At 40.7% G+C, this 24,099-nt stretch overlaps 2 protein-coding genes across 7 annotated transcripts in view; both read left to right on the forward strand.

Moving 5' to 3' along the window:
* Positions 1–33: 33 nt before the first annotated feature.
* casp2 (caspase 2, apoptosis-related cysteine peptidase) lies at positions 34–9,723 on the forward strand. Of its 6 annotated transcripts, none has more exons than XM_031744205.2 (13): positions 34–190; positions 631–795; positions 2,582–2,752; positions 2,848–2,922; positions 3,102–3,284; positions 3,521–3,590; positions 4,026–4,117; positions 4,374–4,556; positions 5,107–5,235; positions 5,351–5,441; positions 6,986–7,186; positions 7,533–7,642; positions 7,744–9,723. In XM_031744205.2, exons 2-13 carry the CDS (start codon positions 646–648, stop codon positions 7,876–7,878), a joined length of 1,590 nt encoding a protein of 529 aa, XP_031600065.1. In that variant the 5' UTR covers positions 34–190; positions 631–645; the 3' UTR covers positions 7,879–9,723. The 6 variants fall into 6 exon arrangements, with proteins under 6 accessions (XP_031600065.1, XP_031600066.1, XP_031600067.1 ...); XM_031744206.2 differs by having other exon boundaries at positions 35–190; positions 6,986–7,174; XM_031744207.2 differs by lacking the exon at positions 3,102–3,284 and having other exon boundaries at positions 36–190.
* Positions 9,724–10,821: 1,098 nt separating this feature from the next.
* clcn1b (chloride channel, voltage-sensitive 1b) overlaps positions 10,822–24,099 on the forward strand; it is a 32,793-nt gene continuing 19,515 nt past the window's right edge. Inside the window, exons 1-2 of the mRNA XM_039619191.1 lie at positions 10,822–11,251; positions 23,863–24,085. Of these exons, the coding sequence (XP_039475125.1) occupies positions 11,201–11,251; positions 23,863–24,085 (274 nt within the window). The 5' untranslated portion in view covers positions 10,822–11,200. The remainder of the gene's footprint in view (positions 11,252–23,862; positions 24,086–24,099) is intronic.

Consider the following 24,099-nt stretch of genomic DNA (forward strand, 5'->3'; position numbering starts at 1 on the left):
CACTCAAACTGTACACTGCTCTCATTGGTCAGAATCTAACTCGATGTGTCTGGTGGTCTGTTTACCCCGCGGAAGTTCGTCTGTGCTGTGTAGACGGGATGTTGTTAATTTGCGTTTAGTAAAGGGACTTACGGAGACATTTTGCTCATTTTAGGGTGTTTTGATAGTCTGTTGCAGGAACAGAAGAGAGGTAAGCAGTGGGACTGCGGGAAGTCATATTATTAAACCCACTTCAGTGTAGAGAAAGTCGAAGTTAGCTAGCTAGTTAGCTAGCGTTTATCACCATCAGCCAACAGCATTTAGATTAGCGTAACTTCTCTTTTATTGTAACTCAGCATAATAAACTTAGATAGCTAATATTATACATCCATTAATTTTCCTCTTTATCTTTTTATTTGGTAGATACTTTACTGAATTCACCATTGTATTGTTCAGCTTCTGTTACTGGTTTATTATTGCTGGCTCTAACAGTGCTTCATGGTAACGTTATCGCTTGTGTTGTATTTTGTTATAAGGGTGTAACTGAGGAGCCAAGCTAATAAAGTGACTGTTCCCAGTGTTGGACAAAAACGTCCATATGCTTGTATAGTTCACGATGTTCGTGTATCTTGTTACCTGCTCTGGATACAGTTTTTGAGGGGGAAAATGTTGGAGTGTGGCATGCTGGAGCGGGACAGGCAGGCTCTCCGAAGAAACTCTGCTATCCTGTGCAGACAGCTGGTGGTGGATGAGCTGCTCATTCAGTCACTACATGCAGACGACATCCTCACGGAGAGCATGGCAGAGAGCATTATGGTATGTGGATAATAACTGCTATATTAACAGTGAGGCAACTGATTCTTAACAGTTATGTGACTTTGAGTTACCTCCAGTTTGCTTAAATTGAAGTTAACTGAATTTTAGTTGGCTGTCAGCAACTTTGCTGAAGGTTATGGTCAGTTTTAAGCCTGTGGTTTAAATGTATGTGGGAGTCAGAACCGCTAATCCTCCCATGAAATAGCTGTTAAGTAAAAAGATGATTACAGAAATGTTTCCTGCAGTTTTACAGGAACTACCACCATTTCTGCACTCTGGCAGCTAGTATAGGCTCCAGTGGCCGAGAAAACATGAGTTGGATAGGTAGTTAATAAAGTAGATGGTTAATTCTACAATGAAAAAGATCTCTCACAGTCAAATCCATAAAGTTAGACAGTGATATAGTTTATAGTATGGTATAATATTTTTCTTTCAGCATACTAACGCTTTTGATTAGAAATAAAGCAGTCGTGATGTGATTGAAATGATCAACACTGCTTCTTCGGTGTCTAAAAGATCAGTAGTTGTGCTTTGAATGAGCCCTTCATCTTCTGCGCTGTGATTTAGGTACACTTTAATTTGGTTTAATCTGTCCCAGAGAAGTTTTTGTCCCACAGCTGGGTTTTCTAGCTAAGTATAATCTAACCGTATACTCTTGTTATACTTCTTTAAAGTCCATCACCTGAGGTATTTACATAGTGTGTTCATTGTAATGTAAATTCTCCTCATATGATTCTGCATAGTTGCAAAATGCAGGCAGACACATGGCTGCCCACGGGGCTACTCACGCTCCCCGTCTGATGACAAAATTTACTTCACTCAGACCCGAGCGGACTCACGGAAATGGAAAATATAATTATGAAAATGGAACACATTTTAATTCTGTCATTCTGCTAACTTTTTTAATAGCTATGTAATGTTTTTACAGCCTAATAAAAGCCTTCATCTTTATTTACCTTTGGATACATATAGAGACTAACTGCACAGTCTGAGCTGCAAAGTCAGCACTTAATATCTCTACATGCTTTTTATTATTTTGATTTGGTAATTGAAATAATTAGGGAACATTCCACACCTGTTCTAAATACTTAAAGCATGTGAAAGATGTGTAACAATGCAAGAAATGGCTGCTTTCCTAAATTATTAACAAAATACTTTTTGCTAAACCTTATGCATTTAAACTTAAAGTCTACACTGGTGATGGTGATGTGCAGTGAAAAAGATTATAGAAAAGTGTCTCACTGTCCAAAGACTTAGCTATTTGACTGATTTAGAGGTTTACTAGAGAAAACCAGCTGGGAGCAACAGGGCTACGTCCTTCAGAGACATTCTATCCCTTTTCCACCGACACAATGGTTACCAATCTAGAACTAATGCATGAAAGCTGGCACAGCACCACAAATTGCCAGGCTAATGAAAGAGGAGATGTCGTAATAAATAGTTTGTGTCTGCCATGATTTTTACTGAAACTTCTAATAATTACAGCGTAGTAACATTTCAAATTGTGGGCTGTTTCTCAAAAGGCATCAACATAGAACAGGCTTATATTTGGTGGAAAAGGCATTTATGAGAGTTTTGATTTAATCCCTCAAGGTTGAAATCTTTGCTTCCGACTGTCATGTCTGAGGACCACCTTTAAACATCTAAAGTTTAAGGTTGTCTGGATGAATTCACAATCAAATGTTATAATGTTGAGAAGGTGAAAAAAAGTAAAACCAAATGTACGTTTTGATTAATTGTTTGTTAGTAAGTTTTTATGTTTGTGATGTGATCCCTTCTTCTCCAGGCAGAGCAAACGTCTCGCAAACGCAGCTGGCATTTGCTTCTACTCTTACCAAAGCGTGGACCCAGAGCCTTCAGCAGTTTCTGCTCAGCTCTTCAAGTTACTGAACAGAAACACCTCTACGACCTGCTCATAAAATCACCAGAGAAAGATGGCAGGGAGACACACACAGATGTGAGTGTGTACTTGACATCAACCATACACATATCGCACAGCAGCAGTATACACAGCAGATTTAGTGCAGTTCTTAGACTGCTTTCTGCTCACAGAGTTTTCAGCCTGAGGAGGAGCCACAGGAGAAGGCAGGGCAGCTGGTTATGGAAAGAACAAAAAAGAAGAGAGAGGTGAGCTTGCCTATGATTATCGAAGGCAATGTCACTCTTGGCATTTTTGAAGTAGAAGACTTGACATCATTGAATGCCTTTTATGCCTATTTAATAGATTTTTCTTTAATTATAAATGCTAACATTATATAAAGTAATATTTGGGGAATTGTAAGCTTCAGTAACGTGACGTTTGGCAGGCATCTTCAGAAAACAGAGAGGAAATGTATGAGGTGAGCAGCACCTCATCATTCCCAGTCCAAGAGTCAGAGAGCTGGCCTGGCTCAGAGTCATCAGTCAGAGACTTACCCCCAGTCAGGGCTGAGGACAGGAACAAACAGAGACTGAGGACAAAGAAACGAGGAGCAGATATGCAGACAGATGTGAGAATCACAAAATGCATCCATCTCATTATATATATCCAGATGGTCCATCTGAGGTAGAAGGCAGACAGGAGTTTCCCAAATATTTAATCTAGGACTGCAGATGTCATATTCCCACAAAACAACAGCTGCTTCCACAGTATAGAACAAAATCCTTCATTATCTTTTTTTGTATGGTCTGTCTTTAACACCTGATGTGTTGTCTTTAATAATTTGTGTATCATTTTAAATTTCAGAGGTCTACGGACTCTTCTCTTCCGCTTCCAACTCAGGAGGAAATTGGAGCCAAGAGAGGAAGGACACATGGTGAGCGGTGCTGCAGAGCGTCTATGCGTTCATTTCAAAATGGGTTTCAGTGTGTGTAATGTTGTTGTCAGTCTTGTTTCCCTGGAGACATGAAGTTGTTTCTCAACAAAAGGCTTTATGTGTTGTTCATTTTTAAGACAATTTAATATATATGTCACAAAAAAACCCCATTCTGTAGCCACTGACCACTTTAGGCCTTTAGTCTCCTGTTATTGTGTTGATTATTTGAACTGTTATAAACACACATCATAGAGAAAAGTGTAGAAATGTTGTTTTTCTAGCAGGTACCTACTGTCTCTACCTGCAGGCACCACACCCCAAGAATGACTCATTGACAACATGATACTCTGCTGTTAGACAACTCCATTCAGTGAGGAGGACTAAGAATAGTTCAGTTTGTATTAGTTTGTGATTGTTTGTGTGTGTGTGCTGCAGAATCCATGGAGTTTAGTCTGGATGCTGACAGTCCCATCAACACTCCGGTCCTACCCTGCACGCCTGACTTTTACCTCTCCCGCTCCCAGCAGGTACGATTTTGTTTTCCCATCAGCGGGTCAGTTAAGCCCCAGTGAAGGGGCTCAGTTTTGTTTGGATTTACTGCGACTGCCTGAAAATGCATATCTTCAGCATTTAGCTATGTTTATGTAACAAGCATAAAAATGAAAGGTGTTTAAAATGTAATCTTTGGGTTTTGTCACTTTGTTAAGGTTTGTTTTAAACAGATTAGTTGATGCCCTTATTGTGTATGAATTTTCTTATATAGATCATTCCATTCTTATTCAGTCTTACAGGTTGAGTTCATCGCCTCGTGGTTTTGGCTTGGTGATCAGTAATGTGACCTTTGACCCTTGTGCTGCCCCTGACCTTGACCCTAGAAAAGGTGGCGAGGTGGATGATGAGGTCCTCAGGAAGGTTTTTACAGAGCTGGATTACATTGTTGCTGTGCACAGAGACCTCACTGCTCAGGTAAAATGCTGGATGCTGCAGGATGTTTGAAATGTGACACTTTTATCTTATTTATTGATAAACCTAAAGAAAGGAAATTTGGGGCAAACAAAAGAAGATGTTAGATATACACCTCAGCAACCTTTCACCTGACACAGTTTGGAGAAAGTCACTTGTATGAAATGTTTAAGTTAAGAAAGACTGGGGACATGGTGTAGAAAGGTTTTTTTAATGTAGGATTTGTTCTGGTCAGCCCACTTTCACTGGTGTCTGAGGAAGGTGGGAGGTTTGTCACAAAGAAAACACACTTCACATTTAATTAATTTAAGTCCAGATGCACATATCCTGCCTTGAACCTGATTGTTTACTGCACATCATGAATCCATTGCTAGTGAGGCGGTGTCATCCTGCACACTTAAGTCAGACCCTAAGTTGAGTGTTTCCATTAGTGAGAATGAAAATGTTTGAATACAGCTTCTGTGAAATTTGGACTGAAAGATTGTTGCGTTTGTGTTAACGCTGACTTTGACCACATATGCTGACGTTTGTTCTTGCTCGTATTCTTGTGTAGGGTATGAGGACCTGCATTGAGAACTTTTCCAGACGGCCAGAGCACCGGACAGTGGACAGCTGTGTGGTGTGTCTGCTCTCCCACGGAGTGGAAGGGGCAGTGTACGGTACAGATGGCAAACTCCTGCAGGTTAGTTTGTCTGACACTTTACTGTGTACATGTATGGCATGTCATTCAATAACAAAGATTCAGCTGCTTTTTTCTGACATTTAATGCTAATTGTGTTTAACTTGGTCAATTTCAGTTGGACTGGGTGTTTGAGGCCTTTGACAATGCACACTGTCCACTTCTACAAAACAAACCAAAGATGTTTTTCATCCAGGCCTGCAGAGGAGGTAAGATGAATGAGATTGTGCGGCACAGCAATAAAAAATAATTATATGGTAAACATGTTTGGGGACTGCACTGTCCACAGTTCTGAGAAAGTACCTGGGTAAAATCTCTTGGAGCCGTGCAGCATTATGAAATAGTGGTACAAATCTTCCCCTTCACATAGCCAGATGTTGTCTGCTGTCATTGTCTTGCCCACTGAGAGAATCACAGTGGGTGGCAGTTTCAGAATCGCCCATTTACTCTACAGTTCCAGCTGTGGATTGTCCCAAAATCTCAGTTTTGTGTCAGTTTTCATCTTCTTTAAAATATTTTGATGAAACTTCAAACAAATTCAGCGCAATAAAAATAAAATCAATCTGTGGCTTAAAAAGCTCCAAGTCAGTTGTTCTGTCTCTGTGATGGAGGTTATGGCCTGACTGCACACCTGATGATGCTCATGACAGATCCTTAGACCCCTCAGGAGCAAACCTAATTACTTCCCACACTCCCTCGCTGCACACAGAGCCCAACACAGGTGTGCTGCTGAAAGGCTATTAGATGTGCTTAGCAACTCTTGAAATAGCTTCAGTGAAATTCAGATATTTAGAGTGTTCATGGATACATTGGTATACTGCCAGTTTTTCTTAATAAGTAAGAAAATTAAGTAAGTGTTGTTTGCAACACTGTGAGTTCATAGCAAGAGGGTCCTTGTTTTGTGGAATTTACATGTTCTCTCTGTGCCTGCATGGTTTTCCCTCCAAGTAACCCAGGATCCTCCACCAGTTTAGAGGCATGCATGTTAGTGGAATTTGTGATTCTCAATTGGCCGCCGGTGTGAATGTCTCTGTGATAGCCTGGAGACCTGTCCAAGGTGTAGCCCACTTCTCACTCAGTGTTAGCCGGGATAGGATTCAACTCTCCCGTGACCCTGAGTTGGTTAAACGGTTAAAGAAATGGATGGATGGATAGCTAAAGGCCTCAAAGTGCCTGCGGCGTAGTGCTGTGTGAATGTGGCTGTGGTGTAGGGTGCTTTGGGGGCAGTCAGGAGGACTAGAAAAGTGCTATGTAAATTTCAGTGCAAGATTTCTTCGTTTTTGTTTAGAAAAACATTTCAACCAGGGCTCATGCTAAATGCCAGTGATAGCTTCGCTTTCAGACTTTTTCCAGAATTCATTTGGAATAATACTTGAGTTTATCAAAGAGCTGCAGGAAACCCATTGAGTTCAAGCTGTTTAGCTTTTTTAAGACTAGGGCAACAGCTTGAGAAGCATGCTAACTGAGCAGGCACAGCTTCATTGCTCCATCTATGTCTGCTCAGGTGGTGTTACAGTGCAGTGTTGAATGACACCTGCATTTTTTTAATCTTTCAGTTTTAATCTCTTCTCCTTTGGTTTGTTTTCACTGGCCTATAGTGTGAATAAAATGCTTTGCCCATTTGGTGGACAGTTGCATTATTTTTAAAGAATATTTGAGACAAATGACTAAACGCTGCAGTAACCCAACCCTGTTATTGCACTAATATCACTGCTAGATTTTTGGCCCTAATTGAAACTTACTTGTCTTCCAGAGGAGATGGACTGTGGCGTGGAGCAGACAGACGGGCCAAAGAGGACGTGCTCACCAAGCTGTGAACAGCGGGATGCTGGCAGGGAGGGACAGGGGGATGCAGACTCCAGACAGAGGGGGGACACAGGAAGACCCAGGATTAAACTTCCCCAGCGGTCGGACATGATCTGTGGCTTTGCGTCTCTCAAAGGTCAGAGAATTTGTAAGTTTATCTAATTTGCTATTCTGGGGTGGGTTTATTTATAATATTTTATTCATTAACTGAAACACTGATGTAAGAGGAAAACTAATGAGGCCATCGAGATCAGCAGTAATGGTTTTGTAATTCTTTTTTTTAATTATCTTTGGCCCTAATCATTATTTCTGCTTTTTGTGCAGTGCAATTAAAATGTCTGCTTGAGAGGGTTTTTTGTGCACAAGCGAATCAAAAGTGGTTCTGAAATTGATTCTTATTATGTAAAGCTGTACCAGACAACACCTTCGCTCTGTCTTGCTGTGTCTCATCTTGATGTATTACACTTCTGCTGTTTGATCTGTTCCTCCTCAAGGCACAGCAGCCATGCGAAACACTAAGAGAGGATCCTGGTTTATCCAGGAGCTCAACTCAGCACTCCGCCTCCACGCCAGAGACACCCACCTTGCGGACATATTGGTACAGGTAAACATGTTTTTCCAGACTGCAGTTGCAGAATATAAACTACTTTTTTGATATATAATACATTTTTGAAACCAACATGTCTTTTTTTCTTTTTCCCCCAGGTGAACAGTCGAATTAAGGAGAGAGAGGGCTACGCCCCAGGTACCGCCCACCACCGCTGCAAAGAAATGTCAGAGTTCACCAGCTCATTGTGCAAAGACCTCTACTTTTTCCCCAAGTACCAGCCCCAGTATTAATATGCACATTAACACACACAGATCATTCCTTGTATTGAAGCCTGGAGTAAGGGCATCACAGCTGTTTATTGCACACCACACACTCACACATTCCCCCCTGTTACAACTTGACATCCAAATAGGATTTATCCATTCAAACCACTAGACAATCACACACAAACACACACACATATACACAAATCCTGGAAAGAAAAAGGAGCGAGCTTCTGTTAATCTACATGTACATGGAAATGGGCAACCTATTGTCATGCAATGTACTCATGTATATATTTGTGTGTCTGTGTCTATGCCAGTTAGAGGGTTTAGATGTTAATCCTTTGCAGTCAAACTGCACAGCTACTTTGAGCTTTCACAAGCCTCTTTTTAAAATGTATTTTGTACACAGATCTATTTTTGTGGCTTTATTTTGTATGGAATTCTTTTTATAAGGATTGTAAGGCCCATTCTTGTATTTGTACATAATGTATGTTAAATGTTATGAACATTTCTTGTTGTTATCATACTGACAGGCAGGGGGCAGTGCAGCAAAATGCATTTCAGCATCTTGATTTCATCAATATTTCCTTCAGTTGAAGAAGAGCTTTATTGTCATGGCAGCCATGACATAGGTTATAGACAGCTATATTTAAAATTAAACAATAGAGTTTTTGCACTATTAAATTAGAATATATGATTTTTTTTCCTCACATAGTTTGCCTTATGAAAAAGAACAACACCTACAGGGCAGCTTCAGTGTGAAGTTTATTTTCTCACTTTAAATTTATGATGACATTTACTGATATTTAGTAAATTTCGTTGTCAGGGTGGTGAAGTGCAGTCTGGTGCTACATGTAGGGTCACTTACACACAGTATGAACTCTGACCTTTACACGTTTTACTTGTAGTGTTTGTTCCTGCATAGGAGCTGCATATTTACACTGCAAAAACTCAAAATCTTACCAAGTATATTTGTCTTATTTCTAGTGAAAATTATCTCATTACACTCAAAATAAGACACAATCAGCTACAGGGCAACATTTCAGTAAGCTAAAGAAACTTGTTTCAAGACAGTGAATCTTGAAACTAGAGAAAAACTAGAGATTTTTCACGTGTTCCACTGGCAGATTTTTTAACTTAATACAAGATATTTTAGCTTGAAATAAGTGAAAATGATTGTGTCTTATTTTAAGTGTAATGAGATAATTTTGACTAGAAATAAGACAAATATACTTGGTAAGATTTTGAGTTTTTGCAGTGTAGTCAGTCTCGCCATTGTATTTTACTATAATCGATGCACAACAGATAAAAGGTGTCTTCCATTAAAAAAAAGCCTGTGCCATGTGAGGATGATGTGCTGGATAAGTTTATGACCATGGTGTTGCTTTCATAGCATTATACGGCTCTGGCACACCTCCAAACAAAGTATTTCTCAAAGCTGCACGAGAATTGATGGTTCCCAGAAAGAAAAGACAACTGACCAGGCAAAGTATGTTTTAGTTACAGCAGTGTTGCAGTGAGGGACACAGTGGTTGAAACAGTATTGATTGTTAACTATCAGTAAAGCGATGATTTTAAAGATCCTGTATATGAGATGGTCTTAGCAGAGTTTTCCCTGGTCTGAAGCGTGCTCACGCCACTTATGTTTTAGTTTTAATAATTAAGAAACATAACTTAAGAGAGGAGAAGATTGGACTGTTATAACAGGATAGTTTTGCTGTAGAATGAGAAGTTTTGCTGCCAAACTCTGCTGAAGTGCTATGTGGGGTGATGTGATGTAGGGTGGGGAGGGGGCAGAAGAGGCTTCAATATCAATGACTGCCAAATGTTGAGTATAATAAAAGGCTGTGGGTTTTAAACAACAAAAAATGTCTGTTTTGTTTTTGTTTGTTCTTAAAGCTGTGTTTGTGTTTGCATTTTCTGCGACGACAGCTTTTATGCACACGTTTAGATCACGTTGCATCAGTAAATGCAAGGGCCTGTGCTCAAATGTACACTGTTGCCGCTCCTGTGCATGCTCTGCTCCATTTGATCCTCCTTGTTGCTGTGTTTGTATGTGTTGTTCCCGGCGTACAGCCTGTCCCCCTCCGTTCTCAGGTATAGTATAACTGGCTCCCCACTATTCTGCTGTGCTCAGGTCTCTCTGTGCTGCGACCGGGACGACGTATGCATCTCTCACACTGCCCGCCACCCACTGATAATGTTCTTAGTGTATCAGATAGAGCCCCCCGGGCCAGCTGTCCACAGTCATTCTCCTTTGACATACACGCACACGCCGGTGGTCTGTGTAACACATTTCTCCCTGGCCTCCGGTATAGCTGTGAGATCAGGCTGTTATGCATTAGCGTGTGGGCCACAAAGCAGGGCTGGGTTGGGGGGTGTCTGGCTGTGCCTTTGTGGTTGTCATAATAGCTGCCGGTGTCAACGGGTTAAGAGGAGGAACCAGAGGAGAAACCCGCCAGTGAACTAGAGATGTTTAATTTAAACTTGCTTGAATGGGATGTTGGCTGAGCACACCAAAGGCCCGATGTAAAGCACAGATTCACCTCCTCGCCTATCCTCTTGGCACCTGGATCCTATGCAGAGCTTATCAGTATGAGTTGAGCTCTTGCTCTTGGGGGTGTGTCTAGGGGTGATTTTTTTTTCTTCCCCCCTCCTTCTAAGAGAGGGCTGCCATAGCATGTGAGTGTTACGGGGATTGCCATGCGGCATTGGCTGAATAGGTGCAGGCTGTCATAGGGGTGTCATGTGCACCTTCCTGCTCACGTTGCAGGGGCAGCCCTATGTTGGGGGGGTGGGGGTACCCTTCCAACTCCCACCCCTCTCAACACTCCTGTCCAAACAAGAACAGGCCATCCAAACACACACACCTAATGGCCGTCTGGCAGGGAGGGTGCTGCTTAGGCAACAAGTTGTGTGTGTGTGTGTGTGTGTGTGTGTGTGTTATTAGGTGTCTGCAGTTCTAATAAAGGAAAGCAGTGTGTCCTTCACTGCCTCATCAGATGGCTTTGCTCTGCTTTGTCTGCCTTTCTGATTTCTGTCTGTGTCTGTCGGTGTTGCGGTGGAGCTGGATGGCTCGTAGACTGTGGATCTTCTGGAGAAAGGCGCTTTCGGGATGGACCTCACCTGTACTTATGGACTATCTCTGTGCAATGAGTGTGTTTGAGACTGAGAAACTTCAGATGTTTTTGTGGGGTTTTTGACTTGGTGTGAAGTGGGTATACAATAAGGCAGCGTGTGTGTGTGTGTGTGTGTGTGTGTGTGTGTGTGGCATTGCTGTTGCCCACGCCATTGGAAATGCTGGGGTGTCCAGCGAGATTATTTTTGGATCAGTGACAGCGTGTCAATGGCTGCAGATGCATCGCAAAGGAAGGCTCTGAGATACCAACAGACCCTGGTAGGTCTTTCCCATCTTCCTTTACCTGCCTGCCTGTATGCTGTCCTATCTTTAACTTCCAAAGGTTCTCCCTCGTTTCTCTTGTTCTGCCATTACACCTGCTTTCTCTCTCATCTTTCCATCAATTCACCTGTCACTTCCTCTCTTCAAATCCTTTTTTTTTTTAACCGTTCTCATTCTTAATGATTTTTTTTTAGTCTAGCCTTCATTACTTTTCTCCCACAGCTACCTCCAGGGCATTTTTTTTGCCTCCTGCATCTTTTCTACCTATCATGCTTCTCTGCTCCATCATACAAAGTCCTCCTCATGCCTTCCTACTAAATCAATAATCTTCATCTCAGCTCTCTTCCTCCCCCCCCACCCACCCCAACTCTGTCTTTTCTTCTCAAACAAGATTTATACAACTTCATGTCAACTTTATTTCTGCAGCTCGCATAGACACGAACAGTCTGCACAATTTCTCACCGCCCACGCCTCAAACCGCTGAGTGAAGGCGATAAATGGAAAGTCATCCCTGGGAAAATGGAAAAAAACCCAGATCATTTAAATGATTTGACTCCAATGGTTTCACTGTATATTTCTTGAATCTGTTATTTTCTTAAATTTTGCGACTCTTGTGCATCTTCTCTCTGATGCCTTGTAAAGTCATTGCTGTTTACATGTGGCGGTGGATATAAATACCTATATACAGGAAACCCGAGCAGACAGGTTAGATGTACGTGGTGAGATGAAGTCATGTCACTGTATCCTCCAGTTCATCTGTTTAAATGCTTATCCAGAATGATAGTCATTCCTCCCAGGAGCATCTCGAGATGTCTGGTGACATTTAGCCACTATTGACTCTTTTTTTTTTTTTAGCATTTTTATTCAAAATTATCTCTGCTGTGGTCATAGATTACTAACAGCTTCAGCATGCTCTTTTCTGCAGAGCTGATTGTGAGTTTGAGACGAAACAATGAGCAGTTGAGGCTGGAGCAGCTGGGCTGTGTATATTCATGTAACTGATCAAGTGCGGAGGAGCAACAGCAGCGTGTCAGTCCTTCCTTCTGCTCGTCTTTCTCTTCGCCTTTGAGAAGATGGATGATTGTCCAGAGAAAATCCCTAATCCCTGGTCCTCCTTCAGTCCCTTGGAGGTGCACAAGTCAGATATAAATAAGATAATTAATTAAATCACGCTGTTTACAAGCTTAATGTCTCTGTGAAGTCACACATCTCTCAGGTGTGAAAGCCGTGTCTGTGTGAGAGGAAATTAGAGCCTTGAAGGATCTGAGGATTTTATGTGCAGAGCTGTTAATAGATCGTCCTGATATAATTTGTTTATTGATCAGGAGAACTCTCCTGTGGGTAGTTTGGCTGGTTCACAGATTCACACCGGTGCCTTGAGTTGAAGATGACTGTCTGTTTTTAGTTCTTGCATTAAGTGTTGATGTTACACCTGAGATTTGCTTTTAGATCACATATAACTGTTATTTCGACTTAATTCACAACAAGACTTTAAATGATGTTCAAACAGCTCTCAAAGGTCAGTTTTTGCTTTAGAGGATTGTGCGATGAATGAAGCCGTATTTAAAAAAATGTAGCTTTGCCCTCAGAGGGTTAATGTTTGGTTTCCATTCACTTACATGATTTGGTTCTTCACAAATTACACAAACTAGGTGACTAAAGATTTTAGTGGCACCAGTGTACTGATTTACACATTTGCCTAACAAGCAAAAGTTCCCTGCTTTAATTCTAGGAAGAACATCTGTTGATGTTTCTCATGTGACCTCATGCGCAGATTGCTCTCGAGCTATGTGCCATATTGGACCAAACACTGGTTGCTCTGGAAAAATGTGTTTTCCCCAACTGGTTGGCAGTGGTTTCTGGAGGTTCCTGGCACAAAAGTGTGCGGACTGATCAGGAGTAAAAGCAACTTTAAGCTGTCCCCTTATTCGCAATGATTCGCCAATACAGTTAGCACCAAATTTTTAATTTGGCAGATTTTTACGCCAAATGCATTTCCTTAAACCAAAAGGATTTGGGACTGAACCAGGGACCCTTCTGTGAATGTGGAAACCAGTAACCTATGGGTTTTGTGTTAAATCGCTTAATAATCTCAGGTAAAAAAAAAAAAAAAAAAGTCAGTGAAGAGATCATGAGGATGTCTGGAAAGAAATGCTGTCCACCCTTCAATTTGGCTTCGGGCATGTCTTTATCCACACCTCATCAGGTGTAGTCAACAGTTTAGCCCAGGCAACACCAAAAGACTTGTGCGCTGTCAGTCCAGTGAGGCTAGAGAATATGGAGGGGTGTAAAAATACCACTGTAATAATTAAAAAAGAAACATTCAGCTTTAGACAAAAGCTAATAAAAGATTTGAATTAATTTGTTTCTTTTTCGTTTATCTGGGTTTCTGTGATATTTAATGATATTTAAGTGATGGATCTTTAAATTATCCAGATTAAACCTTAAAATCTTGGCATCGCTACACCCACAAAGATTAATGCTCACTGGCCTTGCAGAGTTGTGTTTATTAATTTAAAATCACACAACTGTTGGTAACTCTTCACCTTCCCGAAGAGGAAGCTCCCTCTGTGGACTCTTGTCACGCTGACAGACGCTTTCCACAGTGGCGAGAGCAAATCGCTGCTTGTGAAGATGCACACACACCCACACACAAACACAGTGTATATTTGTGCCTGCCTTTTACATCTGGTTGTGTGTAACAGTTGATGTGATGGATGAGGTTAAAAGCGAGGTTGTGTGAGGAGACGAGTCTCAATCTGAGAGAATGTCAACAGCAGTGAAATAGATCCCATAAGTCTCAAATGTTACAGGCTACTAAAAGGGATAACGTTCACCTGCCAAATGTCCCGCGGACTGGAATGACTGCAATGTAGACGATTAAGCCATTAAATTTCATACGATATTGCGGACACGTTTTTTCAATTACAGGGGTAGTTCTAATGTAATAATTAAACAGTTGGATGTTACTTCCATGGCATAAAGGTGAAATGTCACATTACTAAATAGTGTCAATAGCTTGTTATTGTTTTGTGTAAAGGTTAAAGCCTTCCATCTGTCTGTTCAACAAGCCTCCTGGGAGAGATGGCCCGAAAGAGAGGCAAACAGCGTCAGAGAGAGAGGCAGAGGGAGAACTGGGGAGAAGTGTGTCAGTGAACATTGGATCACACTGCTGCTAAATTTATCGACGAGTAAGGTTTCACCTCAGGGGTGGGGGTGGGGGTTGGATGGACGTGGATAAGGGTTGGTGAACGGGAGTGAGGCAGAAAGGTGAAAGGTCTCCAGAGAGTCCAGATGCAGGAGAGACCGCTTGGAAAAATAAACTAAAAAGTAACTTTTTGTGTCTCTGAAATTCCTAAAAGCAGGTTTCTGATCTGTAAGGGTACCTTTATGGATGTGTGAAAGTGGAAAACCATAAAACATTGAGTTGTTTATGGAGAGTGGAGCCAAAATCACAAGAAATAGAACATTTAATACTGATGGTGACTGAAAAACTCATATGAAAGCTTGTTTCCACCACTGGATTTTTAAAAATTAACTTTTTTTAATGTTGAAATTTTGCTACAACTTTGAGTTAATTACCCTGAATTTTAAAATGCATAACTTGAGCTTTTCAGATAAACCCAAAAGATTGAAAAAAAGTTGTGTTTTTTTTCCAGTGGGAATTTGGTACTTAAACGCTTTCTGTCTAATAAATGAACACTTAGTTAATTTATCAGTTTTAAAAGAAACCTATTGTGCTTTTTTCCAACTTTGTATTTTTAATTTCAGACTCAGGGTAGCTTTGCATAATTCAGTCACAATAAGCCTTGATTAACTCATACCGGACTTTTATGTAGCTCCAGTGTTCAACCATTGTCTGAAATAAGCTGTTCTAGCCCCTTGTGCTCCTCCCTTTAAGGGACTTCATGGAAATCCACTCTACTTCATAGCCAAGAGTAGAAAATAACCTCTGAAACCAAGCTTTTTGACTATTTTGATGATTTAAGGCACAGTCAGACTATGTCAAAGTGTGTCAGTCCACCACATCTCTTCTTTCCACTAATTTCCTCTCTAATAAGGAATAAAATGCCCAGAATACTGAGTGATAGTTGAAATATTTACTTCAGGAAAAAGAAGGCCATCCATTACACTCACAAAGGCTTAATAGTTTTTCAGACTGATGTGCATTAGTTCTCTATTAAAAAATCTGCTTTCATCTGTCTTTGTCCCAGTACACACAAGTGAAAGGCACTGAAATATTTCTTACAAACACAGGCAAAATACTAACTAAAGTAATAAAAGTGCAGGGCTAACTGTAGTTGCTGGTGATGATAGGGGTTCCCATACTATCACAGTTCAAGTTAAATACAACCCGACAGCCCTTCAAACTGACTGACGCTTCTTGTTTTTGCCAGATCTCAAGAACATTGCAAACTGCTTCCTGCTGGGATCGTAAATCATCAGCTCCCCAAAATAGAAGCCGACTGATATCCACGGCTTATCGCGGATATACTGGCATCACAGCTCATATCTGTGCAATATGTGTATAAAAACGCTTATGCTTCTCCAAAAAAAAGAGAAAAGAAAACCATAACTTGGGGTAATTTAGATAGTGTGTTTCCAAAGGCATTGTTTGCGATACTATCAGCACCTTCTACAGCACATGTAGCACAACATGCATCACAGCAGCACATACGCAACAGAGTCAAGAGGTGTCTTCACAGTAAGCTATTAACTAATTTGTGAAGTTCATTGCTGGAGTAAATACATAGCAAACTGATCCAGAATAACAATTTTAGAGCTTATAAGTCCATAAAATCGCCATGTCAACCTCAAAAATCCAGACTGACCCATTTTAAGTACCACCGCTGGAAAAACAGAAGCTGATGTCATCAACTTGAACAAAACAAATCAGTTTGAGTTTGTAATGAACATTTTATAGAAGATTAAACTGTTTATTAGGCTGTATTTTATAAAAGGAAGCTAATTTGTGCTTTTACAGTAAGGTTTACTGTGTGTAAAATGTCCTGTCTCACATCATGTTTTTATGTAACTTAAGCATTAATTATTGGCGCCAAAAAAGGCTTCTGTGTACAAAAACAGAGGAATAAAAACATGATACGGCACATTGTGCCGGAGCTCAGCCAGGCTTTAGTGAAGCATGCCATTCATGCTGAAGGCACTTGAAGAGCAGTCCAGCATTATCCATACACAATGTTAATATGGTTATGGCCCTCTCTCAGTCAGCAGGTATTATTTTCATGCCTTGAGCTTGCATCCTGCCTGCTGGGTATCATTTATGATCGTGCTGCTGGAATCTGCCGGATTGGCTGCATGACTGGGAATCTACCCCACTGAATTAAGAGCTGCTGACAATTTATTGTCAAGCTTCAAGTGTCTGTATTAACCTCTGCTGCTTTCCTTTTTTAGTGTGTGTGTGCGCACTGTCTAAGACAGCGCACACACACCTAAGAGTCACTACACTCTTTCACTGTATGGAAGCAGGTAGCAGGTACGGCCCATGTCCCTCACACTGGCAAAGACAGGGAAGGACAGATGTAAGACACAGATATTCAGAGAGGGCATTCCTGAATGTTGGACACAAGCAAGACAGTGAGCAGGAGGAAGAGCTGAGAAGATGAGGGAGCGCATCAATACTTTTCAGACAGGTCTGAATATCGATCAGTTTCTGGTAAGGCTTACTATTTCCTCACTAAATAGTGAACTGCTTTTGCAAGATGAGATGCATGAATGCAAAAATAATTGAATTCTAGCTTCCGTTTGCTTTTCGCCGACTTTAAATTTCATGTTGTGCCTTTAATTATTGAACATGAACCAGGTTTAGATAGGATTTAATGGCCTCACTGGTTTGATTTTTCTGAATTTCCTGGTGGTAACATGAAGTGTGGTCTCGCATGTAAGACACAGTTTGTTTTTTTCTTTTTTGGCCGCCTCGATTTGCCTTAATTAGAAAATGACAGCTTGAACAGTGTTTGGATGAGGCATGGAATTGTTATTGTGCTGGCTAATTAGTGTATGCATATGGAGACACTCGTGGAAGTGTGTGTGGTAGCTGGGATTTGTGTGTGTGTGTGTGTGTGTGTGTGTGTGTGTGTGTGTGTGTGTGTGTGTGTGTGTGTGTGTGTGTGTGTGTGTGTGTGTGTGTGTGTGTAAGGGGGGTAATCTGCTGATCTGTCCATCAGTGAGCAGGTCAGATTTTATCATTAACCTTGTGCTACAGGACAGGGCTATATTGTTGTAAGGCCTCACCACACACACACACACACACACACACACACACACACACACACACACACACACACACACACACACGTAATAAACACACATAATGTTCATTTAAGACACAAACACAAACTCTGTGTGCTGAGAAACCTGCACAAACACACACAGATATTTATGAATATGCAGTGCTCCCTCACGAGGGACACAGAAATATGCTTGTATTTTTTAATTAACTCTCAATGTCACACTGCCCTTCAACCTCTGCGTCTATCAGCAGCTCTCACTGTGACTGAACCTCTCTCTCTCCCTGTCTCTCTCTCTCTTTCTCTCTGCAAACCTGTTTGTTTTGTTTACACTTGAAGTTTCTTTTATTTTACAATATTTCATATCTTGTTAGAGCCAGCTCGTAAAGAACAGATCCATGAACAAATTAAAAGCTCCTGACTGCTCATCGGCGTAATTTGAATACAGGCTTCTAGTCTTAACAAACCCGAGGGAGTGATGTTTTACATTTCTCCGATTTCCTTCATCCCGTGAGACTTGCAGTAAGAACAACAGTAGAAGCTCGGGTTCTTACGAGAAATTAATAACGAGATGTGTCAGGACCGTGCAGCAACGCCTGGCTACGTCCGTGTGTCCGCGGAGATTAAAGAGAAAAAAGCAGGAATCTCATGGAGAGTAAACAAGTGTGGGAAAAGGAGGAAGAGGAGTTTGGAGAGGTGGGGATATGTCCTTGTGTTCTTGACTTGGAGTGGGAAGGTCATTCCATATTTGGGAGTCAAACAATGGCAACAAAAAATGTGCAAAAAGTGTGAGAAAGTTGGACAAACTGTGGTTACTGATGATGTTTAAGGGCCTTGTGAGATTCGGTGTGTAATGAACATGCAAGGTTACGCGACACAGTGTAAACATAAGGCTGAGGGATGAAAACAGCAAAGTCACCTGACATTAATAAATCGCGGCTTTCAGTGTCTTTCTCACGCTGTCAGTCGGCATTGTTGTCTTGCTGAGACTTGCTTGCTCTCGCCTTTTATTTGTCTTTATGTCTCACCATTTCTTTATTCATTCTGACAGTCAGGTGACTTTCTGACAATGCAGGAGTTACGGCTCAGTTTGTGGCAGAAATATAAAAAACCCAAGATGACATCTTGAATTTCTCTCCATTAATAGTCCAAAAATGCCCAAATATGACATTTTTCAATAAACTTTTTCACACTTGTTGAATTTGTTTATGATTGTGACATGACGACAAATGCAAAAACTCCAAACTAAGATAAAACACAAAGATAAATTTTACAACTTTTGAGATTTTGAGCAAGCAAACAAGTAAAACTCAGCAGAAGAAGGAGGTGCATCCACAGCACTATGTAGATGATATAAAACTTAATTAATTAATTAAATAATTATTAGCGGCAATCACTGATTTACCACTTTGATCACTTTGATCAGTCTATTGATCTTGAATGAGAGGTCAGAGGTCAAATGTGACATGATATTTTAAATCCTTACACAGTACTTTCTATATGTTGACAATAAACACCACACTTAAGAATTTTGACCAATAAATCATTAAGTTGACCTTGAAGACTTGGGTGAATGTAAACCAAATGTTAATGGATGCCCTCTGCACCCCTACAAAGTTTTATCAGAATTCATTAAACTCTTTTCGAGCTCTCGTGTTTACAAGCAGAATGACAAACACACACATACAAATGTTGCCAAAAACACAACCTCTTTGGTGAAAGTGATAAGACCAGTAAAATTATACTTAAGTGGGATTTGGCTGAGTAATAATTCCAGTTAATTAAAAATAATTACTTTAAAACAGGAGGAATATGTTAAGATATTTACTTTAAAGATTATATTTACACAACTTGAGATGTTTAATTCATTTGAGGTTCACAGTGTGGTAGTGAAAAGAAATCTTATCAGACATCTGAAGGTCACTCGGCTCATTTTGAGGCTCCATCAGCAGCTTCGAGGCAACCTGAATCTCATTTGAACTGAGTGAAAGTGTAGAATAAAAAAAAAATCTAACCATGTTAAATTGGTCCCAGGCTGAATCTGGGAGTGCACTTTCAATAAATGAGTTGGGTATTTCCTTTTAAACAATGGTCATGATCTGCCAACCGTGTTCATACGCAACACAAGAAGACACCTATTCAACCATGACAGACACTAGGAAGAAGAAGCTAGAAAGACATCATTAACTGTGCTGCAGTTATTTTTCTCTTTTCCTCGAGGCAGGGCATGAGAGGTCACGTTTTTTCCCTCTCTCTGTGAACAGTGCACAGGTTCCTGTTGTTTCTGTCCCTGGTTTTGATGGTGTCTGGTGCCAGCGGCTGTTTGATGATGTTGATGGATTAGGGCTTTGGTGCTAATGTGTAGTGCAGTGGTGAATTTGTGTGCAGTGCAGGACACAGAGACAGAACAGAGACAGAGCTGCTGCAGCATCATGCAACAGACAGGTGATGAGAACCAGGTAAAGACATGGGGACCGAAGGCTGTAGCTCGTCAGAGGTTGATTCTTTTTTTCTGTTTTCTCTGCCAGGACTTAATTACACAGCCCTCTGCTGTCTTTCTCTAATCTTCAAAATTCACTTTGGATCATATGCATGCACTGATTTTGAATCTCTATTTCTTTTCGTAGCTCTGTTTTCCATCATTTTACCGATTGATCATTTTACAGATTTGTGTACGCTGACATATAAAATCAAGAAAACTGTATTGTAAAACCATAATTTTAAGTATTTGCTGTTTTTTTAATAAACTTGTGAAAATATGGCTTGTTTACCTGCCCAGTTCTTCCATACAGCGTAAGATGACAGAGGTCACTGTTATTTGCGTGATACATTTGCAGCCGGTGAAATTAGAAAGTAATCAGCAGTGACCTCTGTGATCTTTTGCTACGCTGAAGAACTGTAAAAGTATGTGAGTCCTTGTTCCCCGCTGCCTTTAAAGCAGCAAAATATGAAGGTAAAGTGGTTTGCCCCGAAATCAAACATGTTTTTTCACATTAGAACATTTTTATTCTAATGTTCATTTGTAGCGCAGACAAAAAACACGCATAAACAGCTCACTGACTGATTCATTCCTCATTTTTAAGGTCGTAGACAAAGAAAGGAAAATAAGATATGTCAGTGTCATGAGTGGAGACTGTTTTATCTTTACTTGCAGCAGAAAAATTCTTCAGTACGATATCTTTTTAGCACAGCTCTATTTTTTGTCGTATGTTTTATTTCTTTTACTTAATTCCCCTACCTAGGTTCTTTCCATCATCGAAAAAACAAAACTCTAAATAATTTAACTTTTTACCCATGACTCAAATTTAACAACAAAACACGGAGGGTTTTTTTCTTTGTTAGTTTTTTATTTAATAAATTTGAATAAATTTATAAACAAAAATCTAATAATTCATAATATATTATTCACTGACAAAGGCATCCTCTCTGTTATAAAGATCTCCCTCACTATGTTCATCTATTGTTCACTTGGACAGACATTTGTGTGAAATTAAATTAAATTCTGTATTTTAAAAAAGCGATAGGAAAAGATCCTCCTATGTGCTTATACATAGACTCACTGGCCACTTCATTAGATACACCTTGCTAGTACTGGGTTGGACACCTTGTTGCCTTCAGAAACACTTTAATTATTCATATTAGACACAGATTCAACAAAGTGTTGGAAACATTCCTCAGAGATTTTGGTCCATTTTGACATGAGAGCATCACACTTGTTGCAGATTTATTGGCTGCACATCCATGATGTGAATCTCTAATTCCACTACATCCCCAAGGTGCTCTATTGGATTGAGTTCTGGTGACTGTGGAGGCCTTTGAGTTCACTGTGGACTACAGTGAACTCAATTTCAGGTTCAAGAAATCAGTTTGAGATGATTTTAGCTTTGTGACATGGTGCTTTGTTGTGCTAGAAGCAGCCATTAGAAGACATTCAGGTAGGCTAGAACATTTAAATTATTAAAGAGGTCAAAATGTGCCAAGAAAGGATCCCCCAGACCATTACACCATCACCAGCACCTGAAGCACCCCACCATCTGACTGTTGCACTAGAAATCTCATCGCCAAAGTGTTTCCAGTCCTCTGTTGTCCAGTTTTGATGAACCCGTACTGTAGCCTCCTTTTTTTGTTCTGACAGCAGTGACATGTGGCATTTTGATTCAAAGGCTTCATGACTCAGATGGTTTAACAGCTCAGATTATTGAGCATGACTGAAGGATTGAGATTTTTATGTTTCAGTTAGCAACTTAAGATCTGCACAAATAAAAATCCAATCAGGGGTTCCTTAAGAGTCTGTCCTTGGTCCATTACTCGTTAAAATTTACATTCTCCCAGTTGGTACTGTCATAACGAATCACAATATATCCTACCACTCTTATGCAGATGATATACAGTTGTACCTATCAGTTTCCTCTGATGATCTGACCTCTGTTCATTAGCTAATGAGCTGCATTAATGACATCAACTGCTGGTTGTCTCGAAACTTTTTAGAACTGAACAGAGACAAGACAGAAATATTGTTGTTGGTCCAAAAAGTCAGAGACTGACAGTCTGTTTATATTTATCATCCCGTTTATGGTGAGAAAATCAGGCAACTTTGGCATTATCTTAGACGGTAATCTCATGTGTTCACAAAGCTCCTCCCCACACTCCACCTCTCTGTTTTGCTTCTTTAGCTGAGAGCGCTTTCAGTTACTGTAGTCCTGTTCCAAGCTTCCTGCCGACCTGAGATCAGTTACATCTGTGCCAACATTGAAAAAACAGACTCAAGACCCTTTTGTTCACACAGGTCTACACTCAATAGCTGTGTTTTTTAATGTTTTATTTTGCTGTTTTCATTGCCTTGAGGCACTGTAAACCCACACAGGTTTTTGTATTTTTATCTTTTGTGCTAAGCACATTGAGTTTACATATAATGAATTAAATGTATTATATAAATAAAATTCCCATTGCCTGTGCCACTGAACAGGTGTATCTAATAAAGTGTCCAGTGGGTGTATGCAGATAGAAACACGACAGCACCTTCAGTTGCTGTAAGAAAACGTAACTTATAATCACAGCAGAACTCAGGAGAAGTTTTCCGTTGCAAAAACTTTCATCAGTTTACATCTTCACATCACACAGAAAAACTTGTATGTAACTTACTTTAAATATAAGTTTTCCTGCGTGATGTAAACTCTTGCAACCCGATTTGAGGATGTAATATTCAACCAGCTATTTGCATATTAACAAATAACTGACAATACTTTGTCTCTCCTGCTGTTAGCTCAGGTTTTACGGGGACAGGAGTATTAAGCTGTTAGTGGTGCAGCATTGTTCTGAATAACAGTTTGTGGTTTGTGGTGTTTAGTGAGATTTAAAATAACCTCCTAGACGATTTAGAGGCATCAAAGGTTTTCAAAAGCCTCTAGCAGTAACTGCTTGGCCACCTGCTATGTGGTGTATTCATGTATTAATTATAAACTTCTATATCAGTCACGTTGTCATGTGGTTGTAGTGAGTCATGTATTGCAGTGGACTGGTTATGTGAAGCTGTTTTTTGTGCAGTTGTACTAGAGAAAAATGAACTTGTGCTCTGTATACTTAAAGACTTTAAGAGAAGATGAGATTGTGGATTTTTGTCGCACCTTTCTTTCATTTCACCAGCACATAATTATGTGCAGTTAGCTGAGCTTTCGTCCTGGTTGGGCCTCATGGTTGGATGTGGCCGCTCTCCTTTCCTGTGTGAACATGAGACAGAAATGTGTGGCAGCCAGCTCTCTGTATGATTCAGTTTCTTGCTTTGCTGTGTGGTGGGATGCATGTGATCTGTAGGTTTCAGTTGCACACACCATAGCTGCATCCGGATCTGCAGTATTTTACAGCTTCTACGGTTTTAACGAGTCCGTTGCAAGCTGACCGAATGTATGTGTGTGTGTTTGACAGCATGTGTGTAGGTGTCTGTGTAGTCATAGGTGTAAAGTGCACACATAGTCGGAAGTGGAACGTGTGGAATGTCCTCTCTTTCCGAATATCTTCCTCTGGCTTTTTTCCAAACCCTGCCTTTGCTCAGGGCGGGGATTTTCCAATCTCTATGCCCATTTTGTCTATTTCTGTCTGTCAGGCTATTCAGGTTGGTGTGTATCCCTTACATACACGCCACACATTCCCCATCTCTTTCTCGTTATCTCAAGACTCTTCACCCTAGATCTAGTTTTATCCTTCTTCCAAGTCTCAGTTGTCAGAGGTATTTCGCCTGTTTTTCTTTCTCTCCCTCCTCTTCTAGCGTGTTGTTTCTCTTCTGTGCAGCCCAAGAAACACATGATTTCTCGACCGGGTGCTTTTCGTTTCATAGTGATTGCCAGTGTGTCCCCTTGGTTACAGCTCTACGGAGAGTACAGGGAGCAGCTGGGAAACTTTGCCCGACGGGAGGCTGCCCGTTTACTGACAGAGAGACAATGGAGAAGACAGGCAGGGGACAATGCCGCAGCCACAGGCCGCAAAGGCCACGGCCGGCGGCATCATCATCAGCACCCTGTGACCCTGGAGTCGCATCACAGCCATGCCTCCTCCACCAAGAAGCCTCGTCCCTACTCCAAATGCCAAGGTGACCAGCATGTG

The sequence above is a fragment of the Oreochromis aureus genome, linkage group 11 (assembly GCF_013358895.1).
Source record: "Oreochromis aureus strain Israel breed Guangdong linkage group 11, ZZ_aureus, whole genome shotgun sequence".
Lineage (NCBI taxonomy): Eukaryota > Metazoa > Chordata > Actinopteri > Cichliformes > Cichlidae > Oreochromis > Oreochromis aureus.

Excerpts from the sequence above, each read along its gene's own strand:
- casp2 (XM_031744205.2), top strand. The coding sequence starts at position 646 with ATGTTGGAGTGTGGCATGCTGGAGCGGGACAGGCAGGCTCTCCGAAGA. Across the intron at positions 796-2,581 it reads GCATGGCAGAGAGCATTATG|GCAGAGCAAACGTCTCGCAA; the intron begins GTATGTGGATAA and ends CTTCTTCTCCAG. Across the intron at positions 7,643-7,743 it reads TTGCGGACATATTGGTACAG|GTGAACAGTCGAATTAAGGA; the intron begins GTAAACATGTTT and ends TTTTTCCCCCAG.